At 36.7% G+C, this 19,495-nt stretch overlaps 2 protein-coding genes across 8 annotated transcripts; both read left to right on the top strand.

Annotated features, from left to right (window-relative positions):
* Positions 1 to 48: 48 nt before the first annotated feature.
* On the top strand, positions 49 to 19,186 carry LOC126803890 (uncharacterized). Of its 7 annotated transcripts, none has more exons than XM_050531610.1 (21): positions 49 to 483; positions 10,048 to 10,180; positions 10,934 to 11,265; positions 11,463 to 11,544; positions 11,625 to 11,943; positions 12,395 to 12,453; positions 13,289 to 13,378; positions 14,004 to 14,095; positions 14,196 to 14,294; positions 14,401 to 14,478; positions 14,697 to 14,781; positions 14,867 to 14,925; positions 15,078 to 15,147; positions 15,329 to 15,420; positions 15,930 to 15,992; positions 16,169 to 16,235; positions 16,525 to 16,755; positions 17,548 to 17,664; positions 17,967 to 18,119; positions 18,258 to 18,403; positions 18,579 to 19,186. In XM_050531610.1, exons 1-20 carry the CDS (start codon positions 80 to 82, stop codon positions 18,351 to 18,353), a joined length of 2,721 nt encoding a protein of 906 aa, XP_050387567.1. In that variant the 5' UTR covers positions 49 to 79; the 3' UTR covers positions 18,354 to 18,403; positions 18,579 to 19,186. The 7 variants fall into 7 exon arrangements, with proteins under 7 accessions (XP_050387567.1, XP_050387566.1, XP_050387568.1 ...); XM_050531609.1 differs by lacking the exon at positions 10,048 to 10,180 and adding an exon at positions 571 to 703; XM_050531611.1 differs by lacking the exons at positions 10,048 to 10,180; positions 10,934 to 11,265 and adding exons at positions 571 to 703; positions 1,457 to 1,788.
* Positions 4,606 to 9,098, top strand: LOC126803891 (uncharacterized). The gene is made up of 9 exons (XM_050531614.1): positions 4,606 to 4,830; positions 4,927 to 5,010; positions 5,722 to 5,831; positions 5,962 to 6,012; positions 6,831 to 6,974; positions 7,640 to 7,729; positions 8,160 to 8,266; positions 8,413 to 8,497; positions 8,885 to 9,098. Exons 1-9 carry the CDS (start codon positions 4,719 to 4,721, stop codon positions 8,981 to 8,983), a joined length of 882 nt encoding a protein of 293 aa, XP_050387571.1. The 5' UTR covers positions 4,606 to 4,718; the 3' UTR covers positions 8,984 to 9,098.
* Positions 19,187 to 19,495: the final 309 nt, after the last annotated feature.

Genomic DNA, 19,495 nt, shown 5'->3' with positions numbered 1-19,495 from the left:
CAATAAATAAAACCCTTTCTTTTTCTAAAACCCTAACCCTCCAAATTCCCTTCCCCCTCTAGTATTAGTTCCTGACAACATGTCTGAATCCTCGCCGGACCTCTCTCTCCTCCGCCGCTACGAGCTTCGCCTCCTCCGCTGCACCCTCCTTTCCCCTCCTCCGCCACCCAATCCCTCACCCTCCGATCAATCCTCACCCCCTCACCCCCTCTCCCCTCTCATTGCCTCCCTCCTCACTTCCATCGAGTCCGGCCGGTACCTCGACGCCCTCACCTCCGCCGATGCCAACCGACTCCTCTTCAAGCTCGCCGACTCCGACTCGCTCTACGGCCCCGACCGAGTCTACTCCGAGTTGCTCCGCCGCGTCGAGTCGTTCATATCCGAAGAAGACGATAATGACAAGGACAAGGCCTATAGAGTCGTCGTCGTCCTCTGCGTCGCCGTCGCCGCCTTGCTCGCTTTCACTCAGTCCAACTTGACCGGGTGAGTGACTCCGAGTTCGATTCAAATTTTGAATGAATTGTTTTTATTTTAATTTCTAATATTAATTGGGGAAATTGGAAACCCTAGACCGTCGGAGGGGTTTCCGAGGTGTCCTTTGCCGGTGGAAGTGGCCTTGTGTGATGATGAGTGGGACAATTGGGCGCGTAATCAGCTCATGGCTGCTGGCTCTGACTTGCTTGGCAAGGTCTATAATGTTCAGGTATTCTCTTCTTTTCATTTTTATTTGTTTATGTATTTATTCATTTAACCTTGCTCTGGTTTCGGAATATGTACATATATCGCCAAATTCGAAATTTCTGAAGCAAATTTTGGAATTGCATTTTAAAGTGGTTTGTTATAAATTAGCCTTAATAGGTAGGAAATGCTATTTCTTTTGTGTTATTTGGAAGCCGTGAAGCTTTAGTTGTTTGCCAGAGAAAAAGTTGTACTTTTTGTGAAGATCAGGGAGTCTTTACTCGTGGAGATGCTGCTCCAAATCTTACCTACCATGTATAACCTACTAGAAAGACCAATTAACCACTGAAGCAGTGGTGAATGTGCTTTTGCATTGCTCTTGGGAAATGGGGGTTCGGTTTGGTTTTCCTATGAGTCATTGTGTAAATGTGTTCAGATCACTACATTTGAACCTGGATGGGATACGCCTAGTGAGTTGGTTTCAGAAAAAGGTGTTTCTAGGTATATTCCGTGTTGGGTAGCTTTTTCTCTGTCAACCAACCATCTGGAAATATATATGGGAGTTTGTGAGCATATGTAGATGAGAATTGGGACATGATAGGGTTGATGTAGGGTTTTTGTTATTTGGCTGTTTCCTGGGAAATTCTTTATCTATGTGTTTTAAATCTCTTCTCAAAGTAAACACCTCGTCTAAACAAATCGTTAGGTTTAGTGCCAAGTATTGTACATTACATGTTTGGCGGTTATTTGACATGTGGACCATTATTCTGTTTTGTAGTATATAATTTATGCAAAGATATTGGTCATGAAGATGAAAGATTTGTTATTTGAAGGAAGTGGGTCTTGTGCATATGGAATTAGGAGCCTTTCATGGTGGCTCGCCAGGGTCACCTTTCTCCATCAGCGCATTCTCGACGATCGGTCTTCATCTCTGTTCGACCTTTTGCATGTCTACACAAGTGAATCTTTGAATCATTTTGGCACCTTGGAGAAAGTAACAAGTTATTGGGGTAGCGATTTGTGTAATGGCGAGGGTGCAACACTTGTCTCAGTGATTCACCTGGAAGCTGGAATGGTAGAGTACATTTATGCACGAGTTGATTCCTGCAGGTGAGATACTGAGTTTTAATGGAGATCTTGCTGGTGATTTTTTGGTTCAAGTGCATGTACTTTCTTGTAACCTACTATGAAAACAGGGCCATCTATTAAAATAATGAGAGGATGATTGTGTTTTTCTTATACTTTCTTGATTCATTTTTTTCTTTAATAATTTTTCCTTTTTTCGGGGGTCAACTGTTCGGTATCAGGTTGCTTTTTGACTCAGCTGAAGCAGCAGCAGGATTAAAGCTTTCAGTTACCGGGGTTCTTGGGTTCCGTACCATACATCAGGTAATGTTGAATGTGTGTAAAACGTTGTATTTACATCTTCAGATTTGCTGCTTACCTTTGCACATCATTTCATTGTAAAGGTTGAACCAAAAGCACAAATGGTTCTTTTAGCGGACACAACTTTGTCCAAGACTGGGCCGCTCTGTCCCTCTGTAAGCCCTAGCTCCCATATATACGATTCTATCAGCAGCAATGATACATCTGATCAGCCATCCCATGAGGCATCTGATATATTATTGACTCCAAGGTTGGTAGAGAATGAGAGCAATTCTGGAATTATATCAGAGGGCATTCAAGTTGGTGGTACTACTACTGACGCTTTGAGTGCGATCCATCAGGCAGTAATCCTGGCTAAATGCCTTTTAATTGAAAAGAGCACGCGACATGATGAGATGCAGAGTAAGTATCCTTTATTAATTGTTATTTATTTCTTTTTAGGGATTTGTATGGTTGAGTCTGTTCATGTAGTAGAAGAGTTCTTAATGGTACATATTCGAGTTTCTACTTCTGATAGAAAATTGAATTTACTTAAAAACCCGAGTCTTAGCCCTTGTTGGTGAAGGGAACCATAGACATTTACAATTGAGAAGGTGACCTTGTATCTTAATATAAGTGAATTTATGATCTTATTGATGTTCATATTTTGAGGACTCTTTCTTTAGAAATTCCATGTATAGCTGGTAATAGTAATCAAAATATGTTGGCCATATTGTTATGACATTCTACATTGAACTTATTCATCATTCAAACTAGTTTTAATGTTTTATTCTTCATGAACATTAGTTTTTCATACTAATATATTTATGTTCCGACTTCTGATTATTCACCAACCCAAACTTTTATTTTTCAGGATGGGAAATGGCTCCATACATTGAGGCAATTGATTCTCAGCTATCATCTAATTTTATTGTAAGTATCGATTTTTTTTTTGTACTAATGACATTTAAATTTCACTATATTTTGTCACTTTTAGGCCATCATTCTTTTGGGCGACGAGTATAAATGTTGTTCCATATTGTGAAAGTTTGATATGGTGTGTAAGACAATGGAACTGAAAGTATCTTTTCTGAGTTGTTTTTAGGTTAGTTTCAGTATGATTTATCTTGCTGTTTAAACTTGATATATCTGGTAGTAATATTACTACTTGGAATGTCATCAAAGCGGTTGTATTGGTTGTAAGAGAGTTCCTGACAATGAAACTCCACTCTAATTCGCTTGACATAAATTTAGGTGTTGACTCACTATAAGGTATAGATCATGTAAGTTTAGTGTTCTACAATTACAAGGCCCAGAAACATGGATAATCTGAAATGAGCATATATCCTATGTAGACTTGATATATCTTGCTGTTTAAACTTGATATATCTGGTAGTAGTATTAGTAGCTATGAAAATACTACTTGGAATGCCATCAAAGCGGTTGTATTGGTTGTAAGAGAGTTCCTGACAATGAAACTCCACTCTAATTCGCTTGACATAAATTTAGGTGTTGACTCACTATAAGGTATAGATCATGTAAGTTTAGTGTTCTACAATTACAAGGCCCAGAAACATGGATAATCTGAAATGAGCATATATCCTATGTAGATCTGCATACTTTTAATGACTGATACTGAAATAAGGTTGCTTCATGAAATCTTTAGTCCTGAACTGCAATGGTGTGTTCCTAGAACTTACCCTTAATTGGTTTATTGTTGATCTTAAATTTTTCTCTTTAAATTATGTAATTCTTTACCTTTCATCAGATACGACGGTGCTTGGGTATAAATTTTTCTCTTTTCCACCCATTCAAATATAGTGTGTTGGGTATAAATATATTTTTATATGTACACATTGTTGTAGGAGGAACAAAATGAGAATAATAACGACGTAATAGAACAGAACGTAACCGTTTATTGATTGATAATGAGGCCAATATATAGACATTACATAACCACAATCCCGTAGGATTCGGAGTCCTAATCTATTACAGAGATGCGAATCTATCTCTAACAGGAAACCTAATAAGATTAAGACATAAACAATGGTAGAATAGTAATTCTCTCGGAACACACTTTTATTTTTAATTTTCAATGTATTTATTTATTTATATTTTTCTAATATCTTTTCATACCATATCACATAAAATAATAAATATATAAATCAATAACATGTTTCGAAAAAAAACATTGGAACAAGTGTTCATCTTAAGTAATTTTATTAATTTATTTCATTATTAAATATGAATAAATATATAATGACAATACTGCCCCTTAAATGCATGACATGCGACTTAAAATTGGATTGAAAACATTAAATTTAACTGATAGGGTGCAAATCAGCAATTTTTTACCAAGTTTAGGTGGTAAATTGACTCAAATGTAAGTTCGGGGTGTAAATCGACAATTTTTACCAAGTTTAGGAGATAAATTGACTTAATACAATTTTATGGTGCAAATTGACAATTTCAACCAAATTTGAGTTGCAAATCAGCATTTTTGCCCTTTTTACCCGAGGCCAACGTGTGTAAATGGTAGCTAGGAACGGCGTCGTTCGCCTTTGCTCTTGTCCTAAAACCCTGACGCTGAATCAGAAGAGGAGCCGAAAATCCCTAGGAACCCTAAACCCCAAAACCAGCGAGAGCATCCAAATCGCTGTAATTCCCTTGCAAAAATGTTGAGGAGAAACACGAGGTTAGAGAAGGAGTACTTGTTCCGGAAGAGTAAAGAGACCGTAGAACGCACCCAGTACGAGAAGAAGCGCAAGATTCGAGAAGCCCTACAAGGTAAATTTAGGGTTTCTTCATTTTTTTTTCAGCTCAAAGATTTGATTTTTATTTTGGGGTCGGTCGATTTCTGATTGTTTTGTTCAAATTTTGCAGAGGGAAAACCGATTCCGACTGAGCTTCGAAATGAGGAGGCCAAGCTTCGTCAAGAAATCGATCTCGAAGATGAGAACACTGCTGGTAGTCTAACTGAATGCAATTACTGTTTGAAGCTTGAACCTTTTTTGTTTTTCAGATGGCAGTTAATTGAAATTGTAGTGATTTTAGTTTTTGTTGTTAAATAGAAGCGGTAAATTGCAGTAGTTTTTCAGGTTTTGTTGGTAATATACTAGAGAGATGATCATTTGGGAATTGAATCCGGTACTGGAGATACCTGGGCTGATGTTTTGATGATCTAGTACGAGTTCGATTAATGAGGAAGGAAAATGTTGTGTTTGATGCCTCTGTTCTTCTAGAGAAGTAAATATATAAACAAAGAAAGCTCCAAGGTTGAACCGCAAGGTTTTGATGATTTTGGATGCGTGTTGTAAAATTTAAAGTTGCAGAAAGTAAAGGTTTTAGCTGCTGAGGTTTTAAAGAAATTAAGGAGTAGATTTTAGGGTAGAGAAGACAGAGAATAGGGTAGAAGAGATGCAACTCTCCAAGCCTTCAAGAAAACTCAATTTTATCTCATTCCAAACTGATGGGGATTACAGTTAATATGTAGTTCTGGACTCTGGTTTAACAGAAAGTAGATGGGTTTTCACTCTAGTGTACTTGAAATCTTTTAAGTTGCTCCTTAACATGCAGTTGATAAATATATGATATATAATTTTACGTGTGATTGTTATTTGATTTTTCTTTGTACGATTTATCTCGCTGTTGATTCATCATGCATTTTCTAAACTCTAGTCCCAAGGACACATATTGATGATGAGTATGCCAAAGCATCAGAAAGAGATCCCAAAATTTTGCTAACTACTTCCCGAGATCCGAGTGCTCCACTAATACAGTTCACAAAGGTTGGCCTGGCCTCTTTTTTCTTTGCAGATCATATTAATTAGTCATTTAGATGCACTTTCGGCATCCTTTTCATGTTGAATCATGCATTGTAGTTTTATTAACATTTTTTTATTATAAATGTCGCTGCAGGAACTGAAACTTGTATTTCCTAATGCACAAGTAGTGAATCGTGGTGGTCAGGTTAGCGTGCTGTTTTGCAGATTATCTTTAAAAAAAATTATTTTCCTGATTGTCTTTTAATGTATTGCGGTTTCTTAATATTGCATTTGGACGACAATTTCGAAGTTTACTTGTGTAGCTCTTATGTGGAGATTTAAAATATGAACATGGATTTGAAATATACCAATACACATATTACACCTTGGAATTCTCTTCTTATTCTGTGAAAATATTGGCCTATATTGTTTCTGGTCTTCACTTCCATAATTCTTTTATTTACAACCATAGGACTTGCTAGCTGTCTGCTAGTCATGTCCTTTATGTCCATATGAATTCATCCTTAAGTACTGAAGCTAATTGTCTCAGTGTGATTTGTTTGGAACATCATAATTTTTTTTCTTCCCTGCCTTATTCATAAACGATATTCTACACTTGTATTTCATCTTAGCAAGGTAACTTTGGTAATTACATCACGGACAGTTTTGACTCTTCAATTATGTTGAAATTTGTGGATCATTGAGCTATATTGTTTACTTCTTATCCTGAATTCTTCTTTTAAAACAATAACTGCTCTTTCATAACTTATAAAATCCTCTTAAGAGGTCTCCTTGGGGCATTACTTGAGTCCGCAAGAAGTATAGACAAAATGAAAGATAAGATAAAATAAAGTAAAAAATTGATAACACTGGAGAAATGCAGAGGATAAAATTTGTCCTAGTGTTATCTGAGATAAAAGTTGGGTAGTGTTACCTGGTATGTGGACTATAGGTTATAGAAATACTGTTGGCCATCTTCTATTGTTGAGAACTATAACTTTTTTTTAAATCCAAACTATGCAGGTTATTTCTGAAATTGTTGAAAGTTGTCGTGCACATGACTACTCAGATCTTGTGTTGGTACATGAACATCGTGGTAAACCTGATGGTTTGATTGTATGCCACCTTCCTTTTGGACCAACGGCTTATTTTCAACTATGCAATGTGGTAAGTAGTGTCATTAATCTTCGTGTCATTGCAGGAAATATATTGATATTTTAACTGATGTAAGACAGCTGAAAAATCCAGATGACATCAGGTTTATTGGGACTTAAGCAGTAGATATAGGAAAAAGTAACTCACTGATATAGATTTCAAAGCAATAGGCAGACCGTGTTTCAAAATGGTGATTGACAATTTTTCAGTTATAGCGGGTTTAATTTTGCCACAAGATTTACGGTTTTTGGTCACTGTAAACAGCACATATGGAAGAGATATGTTAGTTATATCAAGGGTTAGTTATACTGGAAAGGTAAATTGTTTATTTGAACCCACCAAAAACGTCAAAGCTTTACAACTACTGGAAGCTGTAGTTTACTGAGTGCAATAATCAAATGACTTGGATCCCAGATTGGAAATCAAGCAAAAAATTTGACCAACCCAAATAAAATCCATGGACCACTATTTTCTGCCCAGTTAATCCAGGAAAATCCATTAATGTAGCAGCTCCTGATGCAAATAACATTTAAAAATATCATAGGGAGAGGTAGTTGTTGATACAGATCAACATTAATGGTGCACCATGCTATTTTGATTGTTTATGTTTAATCTTGCCCTTCTTTTTCTTCATTTGTTTTTTAGCGGGCAGTTTGATACTAATTTTCTACTTATAGGTGTCAAGACATGACATCAAGGACAAGAAAGCCATGGGAACGGTGCCGCAGGCTTATCCACATTTGATAATTAATAATTTCACAACTAAGGTATCATATATCATGTCTTTATGAACAATGAAAATCAAGTTTAGCTGTTAGAAGCACCATTTTTCCTACTTAATTTCATTTTGGTGCTTCAGTCACATATATCATCTAAAGATTTCTACTCTATCTTTATTATTCTCTGCACACTTTACTATACCAAGTATACTGGCAACATAATTGTTTAAAGATAGTAATATGTCTTTAAGAACAATGAAATTCAAGTTTACCTGCTAGAAGTACCATTTTTCCTACTTAATTTCATTTTGGTGCTTCAGTCACATATTTTGATGGTAATATACTGGGACACAGCTTCTCTCTCTCTCTCTCTCTCACACACACACACACACACACAAACACAGTCACATCAATTTTGGCATGCTATTAACTTTTTTGTTATATATTTATCTTTTCTTGATTGTTGATTGTTTGATAGTTGGGAGAGCGGACATCAAATATTCTAAAGCATCTTTTTCCGGTGCCAAAGCCAGATACAAAACGCATAATCACTTTCACAAATGACCAGGACTACATTTCATTCAGGTTTGTTGTCTGATTCACTTTTTAGTATTGATTTAGTAAGTAGTTGTACCTTTGTATCCAGCATATAACTTAGTGATATTTTCTGATCTATTAATCTGCTCTGCCTCAAGTGTGCACACACGTTTTAACAATTTGAGAACTTACAGGCATCATATTTATGACAAGCCTGGAGGTCCTAAATCCATTGAGCTGAAAGAGATTGGTCCCCGGTTTGAATTGAAACTTTTCAAGGTTAGTATTTTACATCCACACCACACGGGGCATCTAATAGACATTGTTTCAACAACAGCTCTCTCTCTCTCTCATCTTTGCTCAACCCAAACACCGCCTAAGACCGGAAATGCGCATGTACCATACCAAGCAATCATTTTCAATGGTTGGAATAATGTTTCACTTTTAAAGTTAAAATCAAAATGAGTACAACCCAAAAAGTCACCTCAGGATCGAAGTGGTGTGTGTAAACAGCTGGCCAGTTTCATCTATTGATGGAGAACGACAGTTTTCTTTGCTTATGAGCCATATTATATCTAGTACCCATATGAGATTTCATTTTTGTGGATGTTCTTCTGGGAAGTTTCATTGATATAACCTTGTTAACTTTCTGGCTTTCTGTTGCAGATTAAGTTGGGGACAGTAGATCAGAATGAAGCGCAGAATGAATGGGTTCTCAAACCTTACATGAACACTGCCAAGAAACAGAAGTTTTTAGGGAACTGATACTTCAAAGTTTTTTACAATTTTGGAAACTAGCCTTTGTTAATCTCCTTTTTGATTTGTTGATACAATCATGTGCTCATTACAATCTATCGGTATAATTTATGCTCTGAAACTAGATTTCATCTTATTTCCATGATCGCAGGTTATTTTTTTTCAACCAACTTGCCCTCATTTTGATGAAAAATAAAAAATAAAAAAAGTAGAGAATGAGAATGAGCTTAGAGCGGTTGATTTCAAAGTACATTTACGAATTGTCACACCAAGTTGTGCTGCAATTTCTAATTTTCCCAACACCATATACTAAGCTCATGAGTTCATATGCCCTAAACCCTGCACTCTGAACTCAAATGCATAGTCTCAACTACCATTTGTAAATGTAGAAACCTCAAACGCTAGACTGCTCTTAACGTTTAGGCGAGATTATACATTACTGAACTGCTTACTGAACCGTGTCAAAAGCAGCCGGCCCGGTCCGGTTCATTTCGGAACACTCTCAATAAATAAAACCCTTTCTTTTTCTAAAACCCTAACCCTCCAAATTCCCTTCCCCCTCTAGTATTAGTTCCTGACAACATGTCTGAATCCTCGCCGGACCTCTCTCTCCTCCGCCGCTACGAGCTTCGCCTCCTCCGCTGCACCCTCCTTTCCCCTCCTCCGCCACCCAATCCCTCACCCTCCGATCAATCCTCACCCCCTCACCCCCTCTCCCCTCTCATTGCCTCCCTCCTCACTTCCATCGAGTCCGGCCGGTACCTCGACGCCCTCACCTCCGCCGATGCCAACCGACTCCTCTTCAAGCTCGCCGACTCCGACTCGCTCTACGGCCCCGACCGAGTCTACTCCGAGTTGCTCCGCCGCGTCGAGTCGTTCATATCCGAAGAAGACGATAATGACAAGGACAAGGCCTATAGAGTCGTCGTCGTCCTCTGCGTCGCCGTCGCCGCCTTGCTCGCTTTCACTCAGTCCAACTTGACCGGGTGAGTGACTCCGAGTTCGATTCAAATTTTGAATGAATTGTTTTTATTTTAATTTCTAATATTAATTGGGGAAATTGGAAACCCTAGACCGTCGGAGGGGTTTCCGAGGTGTCCTTTGCCGGTGGAAGTGGCCTTGTGTGATGATGAGTGGGACAATTGGGCGCGTAATCAGCTCATGGCTGCTGGCTCTGACTTGCTTGGCAAGGTCTATAATGTTCAGGTATTCTCTTCTTTTCATTTTTATTTGTTTATGTATTTATTCATTTAACCTTGCTCTGGTTTCGGAATATGTACATATATCGCCAAATTCGAAATTTCTGAAGCAAATTTTGGAATTGCATTTTAAAGTGGTTTGTTATAAATTAGCCTTAATAGGTAGGAAATGCTATTTCTTTTGTGTTATTTGGAAGCCGTGAAGCTTTAGTTGTTTGCCAGAGAAAAAGTTGTACTTTTTGTGAAGATCAGGGAGTCTTTACTCGTGGAGATGCTGCTCCAAATCTTACCTACCATGTATAACCTACTAGAAAGACCAATTAACCACTGAAGCAGTGGTGAATGTGCTTTTGCATTGCTCTTGGGAAATGGGGGTTCGGTTTGGTTTTCCTATGAGTCATTGTGTAAATGTGTTCAGATCACTACATTTGAACCTGGATGGGATACGCCTAGTGAGTTGGTTTCAGAAAAAGGTGTTTCTAGGTATATTCCGTGTTGGGTAGCTTTTTCTCTGTCAACCAACCATCTGGAAATATATATGGGAGTTTGTGAGCATATGTAGATGAGAATTGGGACATGATAGGGTTGATGTAGGGTTTTTGTTATTTGGCTGTTTCCTGGGAAATTCTTTATCTATGTGTTTTAAATCTCTTCTCAAAGTAAACACCTCGTCTAAACAAATCGTTAGGTTTAGTGCCAAGTATTGTACATTACATGTTTGGCGGTTATTTGACATGTGGACCATTATTCTGTTTTGTAGTATATAATTTATGCAAAGATATTGGTCATGAAGATGAAAGATTTGTTATTTGAAGGAAGTGGGTCTTGTGCATATGGAATTAGGAGCCTTTCATGGTGGCTCGCCAGGGTCACCTTTCTCCATCAGCGCATTCTCGACGATCGGTCTTCATCTCTGTTCGACCTTTTGCATGTCTACACAAGTGAATCTTTGAATCATTTTGGCACCTTGGAGAAAGTAACAAGTTATTGGGGTAGCGATTTGTGTAATGGCGAGGGTGCAACACTTGTCTCAGTGATTCACCTGGAAGCTGGAATGGTAGAGTACATTTATGCACGAGTTGATTCCTGCAGGTGAGATACTGAGTTTTAATGGAGATCTTGCTGGTGATTTTTTGGTTCAAGTGCATGTACTTTCTTGTAACCTACTATGAAAACAGGGCCATCTATTAAAATAATGAGAGGATGATTGTGTTTTTCTTATACTTTCTTGATTCATTTTTTTCTTTAATAATTTTTCCTTTTTTCGGGGGTCAACTGTTCGGTATCAGGTTGCTTTTTGACTCAGCTGAAGCAGCAGCAGGATTAAAGCTTTCAGTTACCGGGGTTCTTGGGTTCCGTACCATACATCAGGTAATGTTGAATGTGTGTAAAACGTTGTATTTACATCTTCAGATTTGCTGCTTACCTTTGCACATCATTTCATTGTAAAGGTTGAACCAAAAGCACAAATGGTTCTTTTAGCGGACACAACTTTGTCCAAGACTGGGCCGCTCTGTCCCTCTGTAAGCCCTAGCTCCCATATATACGATTCTATCAGCAGCAATGATACATCTGATCAGCCATCCCATGAGGCATCTGATATATTATTGACTCCAAGGTTGGTAGAGAATGAGAGCAATTCTGGAATTATATCAGAGGGCATTCAAGTTGGTGGTACTACTACTGACGCTTTGAGTGCGATCCATCAGGCAGTAATCCTGGCTAAATGCCTTTTAATTGAAAAGAGCACGCGACATGATGAGATGCAGAGTAAGTATCCTTTATTAATTGTTATTTATTTCTTTTTAGGGATTTGTATGGTTGAGTCTGTTCATGTAGTAGAAGAGTTCTTAATGGTACATATTCGAGTTTCTACTTCTGATAGAAAATTGAATTTACTTAAAAACCCGAGTCTTAGCCCTTGTTGGTGAAGGGAACCATAGACATTTACAATTGAGAAGGTGACCTTGTATCTTAATATAAGTGAATTTATGATCTTATTGATGTTCATATTTTGAGGACTCTTTCTTTAGAAATTCCATGTATAGCTGGTAATAGTAATCAAAATATGTTGGCCATATTGTTATGACATTCTACATTGAACTTATTCATCATTCAAACTAGTTTTAATGTTTTATTCTTCATGAACATTAGTTTTTCATACTAATATATTTATGTTCCGACTTCTGATTATTCACCAACCCAAACTTTTATTTTTCAGGATGGGAAATGGCTCCATACATTGAGGCAATTGATTCTCAGCTATCATCTAATTTTATTGTAAGTATCGATTTTTTTTTTGTACTAATGACATTTAAATTTCACTATATTTTGTCACTTTTAGGCCATCATTCTTTTGGGCGACGAGTATAAATGTTGTTCCATATTGTGAAAGTTTGATATGGTGTGTAAGACAATGGAACTGAAAGTATCTTTTCTGAGTTGTTTTTAGGTTAGTTTCAGTATGATTTATCTTGCTGTTTAAACTTGATATATCTGGTAGTAATATTACTACTTGGAATGTCATCAAAGCGGTTGTATTGGTTGTAAGAGAGTTCCTGACAATGAAACTCCACTCTAATTCGCTTGACATAAATTTAGGTGTTGACTCACTATAAGGTATAGATCATGTAAGTTTAGTGTTCTACAATTACAAGGCCCAGAAACATGGATAATCTGAAATGAGCATATATCCTATGTAGACTTGATATATCTTGCTGTTTAAACTTGATATATCTGGTAGTAGTATTAGTAGCTATGAAAATACTACTTGGAATGCCATCAAAGCGGTTGTATTGGTTGTAAGAGAGTTCCTGACAATGAAACTCCACTCTAATTCGCTTGACATAAATTTAGGTGTTGACTCACTATAAGGTATAGATCATGTAAGTTTAGTGTTCTACAATTACAAGGCCCAGAAACATGGATAATCTGAAATGAGCATATATCCTATGTAGATCTGCATACTTTTAATGACTGATACTGAAATAAGGTTGCTTCATGAAATCTTTAGTCCTGAACTGCAATGGTGTGTTCCTAGAACTTACCCTTAATTGGTTTATTGTTGATCTTAAATTTTTCTCTTTAAATTATGTAATTCTTTACCTTTCATCAGATACGACGGTGCTGTGATGCCCTACGTATTCGGTGGGAGTCAACACGCAGTCACACCAAGGAACGTGCTTTGATGATGATGGAATCATTGGTATGGTCTGGCATCTTTATTGAAGATACGAAATGGTACCATGGCTATTATCTGCTTTTCTTATTCAGTGCTCATCTCTATTTTTAAATATATCCAGCTCGAGTGGATTATCCAAATCTACTGTTCCATTTTAATTAGTAGCTCAAAACTGTTAGAAGTGAGGGCCTAATGCAAGCTCTGCGAAGTACTTGAGACATTCTTGTCGGAAAATGTTAAAGAAAATTTGATTTTAAATTTCAAGAATTGTCATTTATAATCACCTACGTAATTTACTTTCTTATAGTATCGCTTATATATGCCAAAATTATGATTACAAGCTGTGCAACTTATTAATGAATGTTGTAGATAAGCATGTAATCATATACTTTATATACATAAATTAAGTATAACTTTAAGACAGTGGTTTTCATTACTTTAAGCTGTTTGGTGGATCAAGCATTTTTCTGATCTCTCCTTCTCTTAACACGTTGACTTTGAACCATCAGTGCCTGGGGTGTTATTGTTTTCTATCTCTAGTACTTCAACATCCCCAGTTAGTGTTGTGGAAAAGGCTTGTTTTATTTTTTATATATTTTTATATTTTCAATTTTTACAGTAGAAACTCAGAAAAAGATTGTTATTTCAGGTTCAGGGTATCAACAAGCTCACTCCAGGAGTGGCAGAAAGGATTCCTTTCTGCTATGGGATATATAACCCTACAATTTCAGCCTTGCGGAAGTATATCCTCTGTCTTTCGTTGACTTCTGATTTCTATTTTTCCTGTCTTGTTGTTTGTTATTAACAATGCTTGCTGTTCCGTGCTCTTGTTCCATTTTAGGGAATACGGTGAACTTTGTATTCGTTGTGGTCTGGTAGGAGAGGCAGTCAAAATTTTCGAGGACCTGGAATTATGGGATAACCTAATATTCTGCTATAGGTATGAAGCAACGCATCAAAAAGCCTTTTTCCTCTTTTATGTATTATTTTTAATTTTCATGCTTCGCTTCCAAACTGAATCATGTGAGATATTATATCGGAAACAGCTTAATGGAGAAAAAAGCAGCGGCTGTTGAACTGATCAAGACACGGCTTTCTGTATCACCTAATGACCCCAGGTTATGGTATGTGTAGGGCTTCCTTTCAATTTTGTTTAGCGAATGAATACAGTTTTGTTTTTAGCATATGTAAGCCCATCATACTTGTATCTATAGACACATCAATGTGTATGAATTTTGATTCTCTTAGTTATTCTTTTCTACGCCCGTTCACCAACAAATCTTAATATGTGCATGACAGTATTTAGACCACATAATTTTGCTTACTTGGAAACGTTTTGTAGGTGCTCACTGGGTGATGTTACTAATGATGATGCCTGTTTCAAAAAGGCCCTTGAAGTTTCAAATGATAGATCAGCCCGGGCTAAGGTGATGCCATCCTACATCATACGCTTCCTCAATCAATTCTATTGACTTTTCCACTTTTCCTAATATTACTTGTTCTGCATTACAGCGGTCTCTTGCACGCAGTGCATACAACAGGGGGGAATATAGAATATCAAAACTTCTGTGGTATTTGATCTTTCAGGCCTTTCTCATCCTCTCTGCTTTCTACATATGAATTTGTTTGGTTGATGATCTTCACAACTCTTGTTTAAATAGTCTTGTTCTCGTTTTCCCATTAACGATATTGATGGCGATGGTATTCTGTATGTCATATCCAGGGAGTCTGCTATGGCCTTGAATTCTCTGTTTCCTGATGGTTGGTTTGCACTGGGGGCTGCTGCATTAAAGGTAGCTTATTTGATCCGTAAAATGTTATGTTACTAGTTTTAGTTATTTTCTAATATTATCATTATACACATGCTATCACGTGTCGCAATGGTAATAGGGATACTACGTCATGCACCTATTTTACCATTTGTCTTTTCTGCAATTGTTGAACTTTTCGCTGAGTGGCTATACAATATTACAGGATAGGGATATTGAGAAGGCACTAGATGGCTTTACTCGGGCTGTTCAGCTTGATCCTGAAAATGGGGAGGCATGGAATAATGTTGCCTGTTTGTATGTCATTTTCCCCTTGCATGTCCATTCCGAGTTTCTTTTTAGTTCTGTCTGGTTATTGTTAATATTTAACAATATATTAGATTCAATATCTGAAGTTAGATGTTCGATAATTAATAGGGTCATCAGCTATGTATAGAAATAGAAAGTATCACCGAAACTTTTTGTTAAATTCTTTTAGCAGGGGTTGTATCCCACTTTTTTTTTTCTTTTTCTTTTTGGAATATACTTGATAAAATTTGTGTTTACACGATGTCGACTACTTTCCACTGGACTCACCTTTTTCCTTTTTAAATGTTCAAGCTCTAAGGTTTAGGGATTTGAACCAGAAATACCTATAGAACTTGTTCTGTGTAGTCCATGCATTATAAGTGATACTTTAATGAATAATGGGTCATTTTGATTATGTTTATTATCTGATTATACATGATGATACTCCACAATTGATAATTTGTATTCTAGCAGCTCTTCTCAACAATATTTTAAGTCTTGCTGTATCAATTATGCAGGCATATGATAAAAGGGAAGAGTAAAGAAGCTTTTATTGCATTTAGAGAGGCGCTAAAGTTCAAGTTGGTTCCTTCTTCTATAATCAAACTGGCACCTCACACACACACACACACACACACACACACACTCTCTCTCTCTCTCTCTCTCTCTCTCTCTCTCTCTCTCTCTCTCCCCATAATTGCATCCCCCCGCCATTATTTCATTTTTATTAATTGACACTTTATATCACTGGTGACAGACGAAACAGCTATCAACTGTGGGAGAACTACAGCCATGTTGCTTTAGATGTTGGAAATATTTCTCAGGCAAGTGCTTTCCTTCAAGAAAGTGTGTGTCTGTGTCTGTGTCTGTGTCTGTCTGTGGTCAGTGCTATAATTAGTTTTTCTGGATGATGGCAGAGATGTATGGAATGAAAAAAAAATTAATAGCAACTTAAAAATAAATAAATATGACATAGTGGTAGTAAGTAATTTGGCAAATCGTCATGTATAAGGTCCATAATTTCTAGATGCTGTTCACTTCTCAATATCATCCTAGGGAGTCCATGTTATTCTATCATCACTTCTAAGCTTTTTTGTTTTTTTTTTCTTATAGGCTCTAGAAGCTACACGGATGGTGTTGGATCTTACTAATAATAAGAGAATTGATACTGAATTATTGGAAAGAATTATGACAGAGGTGGAAAGCATGGCTTCACATAATTCAGCAATGACTGATAACAAGCACAATGTCCTCATTAATGGGACTGCAAATGCGGAATCTGAGGTGGGAAATTCTCGGGAAGCTGAGCACTTAGTTGAATTTCTTGGAAAAGTTCTACAACAGGTGCAATTCACTTTTACTTGTGCTTCCTGAACCCAACTATGTATATAGTTTAAGATGATAAACTATCTGGTACAAGCTGTTGAGATGGTTGCACTAATTTATCATTTGTTGGCCTTAGTACACTGCTGCTTGGTTCATTTATTTTATGATTTACAACTAATTCAGACATGTAGTTGTTATGAGTTCTCTACATAACTAAAGGATCCAACATGAAAAATCAACGAAGATGTTTCAATTAATAAGATTTCAAGACATTCTTGTTCACTTACTACCAGTAAATTCATTTTCTCCTTTACTTTTGTTACAATGAAATGAGGCCGGTATTAAAATCTCTATTACATTATCATCTCTGGTTATATTATATTTATATTCATGGTTTACACGTCGCCATTATATATGTCGGTGTCTGTTGTGCTATTTTTTCTCTCTTCCTCTGTTGAATGAGATGGGGCAATCTAAGGTATTGACATCTCTGCAAGATTTATTTTCACACATGTACAAAAGAAAAAAGTAATAGTTGCATGTTATTGCAATTTTGTCAAAATAAACTTAAAGGTAGCAATTATATGTATTTTATTTTGAAGCAAAGAGGTGCATATATTAAAGCCCTGCTTCAATTTTTCCATCTTTCCCTTCAAATATGTCCTAAATGTCGGGTCCTAAACATAAGCTAGTCTGGACTTACAAAATGATGACCGTTGTAATTTAGCTATGTCAAACTGTTTATCTGAGTAAAGGATTCATGTTTACACTGAAAACGTAGTCATGTTTTTTTTTTTTTGGTGTATGTAGATAGTTCGAAGTGGAAATGGAGCAGACATTTGGGGCTTGTATGCTAGATGGCAAAAAATGAAAGGGGACCTTGCAATGTGCAGAGAAGCTTGGCTAAAGCAAGTCAGATCATACCAGGTCTCTATTGCTGGGTCTCCTCATCCTTATATACTTTTTGCTTGAATGAAGAAAAACTTCAACAATTTATTTATGTACAAATACGACAATCTTGTCAGGAAAGTATTTTCTTTACGTTGGTTATGTAGTTCTTGGGCACTCGACATGTCAGGAAATATAAACAAATTGATTTCTCTACTTGTTATATGGATTTTGTCTTCTTTTGACTGGTTCATGGTTCCTTTTTGTCTTTTAAACCCTTAAAACTTGTCATAATTTGAATCACATTTTCTTTATAATGCTAATCACAAGGATATTTGCAGGGGTCTGATTTGTGGAAAGACAGAGACCGGTTTAAAAAGTTTGCAAAATCGTCTTTGGAACTCTGCAAAGTGCATATGGAGATTTCTTCATCTACTGGTAGCCATGATGAACTTCTCTCAGCTGAAAGGCACCTAAGGAACATAATCAAACAGGTAAGATGCTTGGTCTTTCAGACAGTGTTGAAGTGTATTACTGCCATTGATCTTTTGACATGTGACATACCATAAGATATTTTTGTCACTTAAAAGTTCATTAATACTTTTGAAACTGATACATTTGGGACATTTCAGGCAGGGAACTTCTCAGACATGGAAGAACTTCAACATCTTAAAGTCTGCCTTGATGAAGTGAAGTTAAAAATTGATTCTAAAAACGTGTCTGCTTAGGAGTTTCTTTCGGTATTGCTGAGTAAATTTGATATAAATATAAAGACAAGGTTAGACCTGCTTCTATATCAAATTTATTTTTCCAGCTTTCCATAATCACAAATCAAGCTATCCAATTCAGACCTGTATAACAGATGTCCTGCTTCACAATCATAGTAAGTGGCTTGGGACTGCTTTTGCAACTGTCAACTATAATCTAAAGGTTAATGTGATTGTTTTTGCCAGGATGTCACCTTGGTTGATTGGCTTGTTTGTGCCATTATCCTTCTAATCATTGGAACAGTGGTGGCCTATTACTGGATCTTCATCGAGTTTGTACGGATAGGAAAAACTCACTCTCTACGACTTCTATCTGTCTTCGTGATGGAAAGTAAGAACTCAAATTTCTTCTATCTGGACACTAGGGGAATCGTAGCCGCACTTTAGATTCATCCGAAAACCGTATTTCTGGTTATAGAGCAGATCATCAGTTTTGCCAGATATGATCGAACGGCAATGTTCAAACATCAGGAGTGGGACAGGCCATATAGTATTCTTACTGTAGGTTGGCAGTCATAGATACTAGCAAATCATGAATCAGGTTGATTAGGTGCTTGAGATTGCTTGTACTTCAAATCTTTACCGATGGAACCCCAATGATAGAGTCAGAGACCCAATGTCGAGACATTTCCATGATTATTGTAATTTGAGAAACATAGTTATTTGTCTTGTCAGGACATTGCATTTGCAAATTATGCCTGGTTGGTTTCAAGCGTAACCACTGTTCTTTAAACTTATTTTGTTTTAACTTATACATCTGTGTTGAAGGAAAAACACTGTTTTTGTCGACATAACATACGAGAGGTGATTAAGTGATTAGCATTCAATAGTTATTATGTAACGTTTAGTCATTATTGTCATAATAATGTATGATATAATTACCATTCTCTTTATATATAAAGGGATTATGTAAAAAGATGAGTACTAATTTCAGATTTCCTACGTTATCGGCACTTTGCTCTAATGTTTGAAGATTAATATTCATCCCTCTAATGTTTGAAGATTAATATTCATCCCTGATGGTGTGTGAGGTGACATGTCAGATGAAGTTAACATATATTTATCAGTTTATTTGAAAATTAATAAAAATAATAAATATTTTT

This window comes from Argentina anserina, chromosome 7, assembly GCF_933775445.1.
Source record: "Argentina anserina chromosome 7, drPotAnse1.1, whole genome shotgun sequence".
NCBI lineage: Eukaryota > Viridiplantae > Streptophyta > Magnoliopsida > Rosales > Rosaceae > Argentina > Argentina anserina.
Note: the sequence above shows the minus strand (reverse complement) of the source record. Positions and strands in the feature narration are given on the sequence as shown.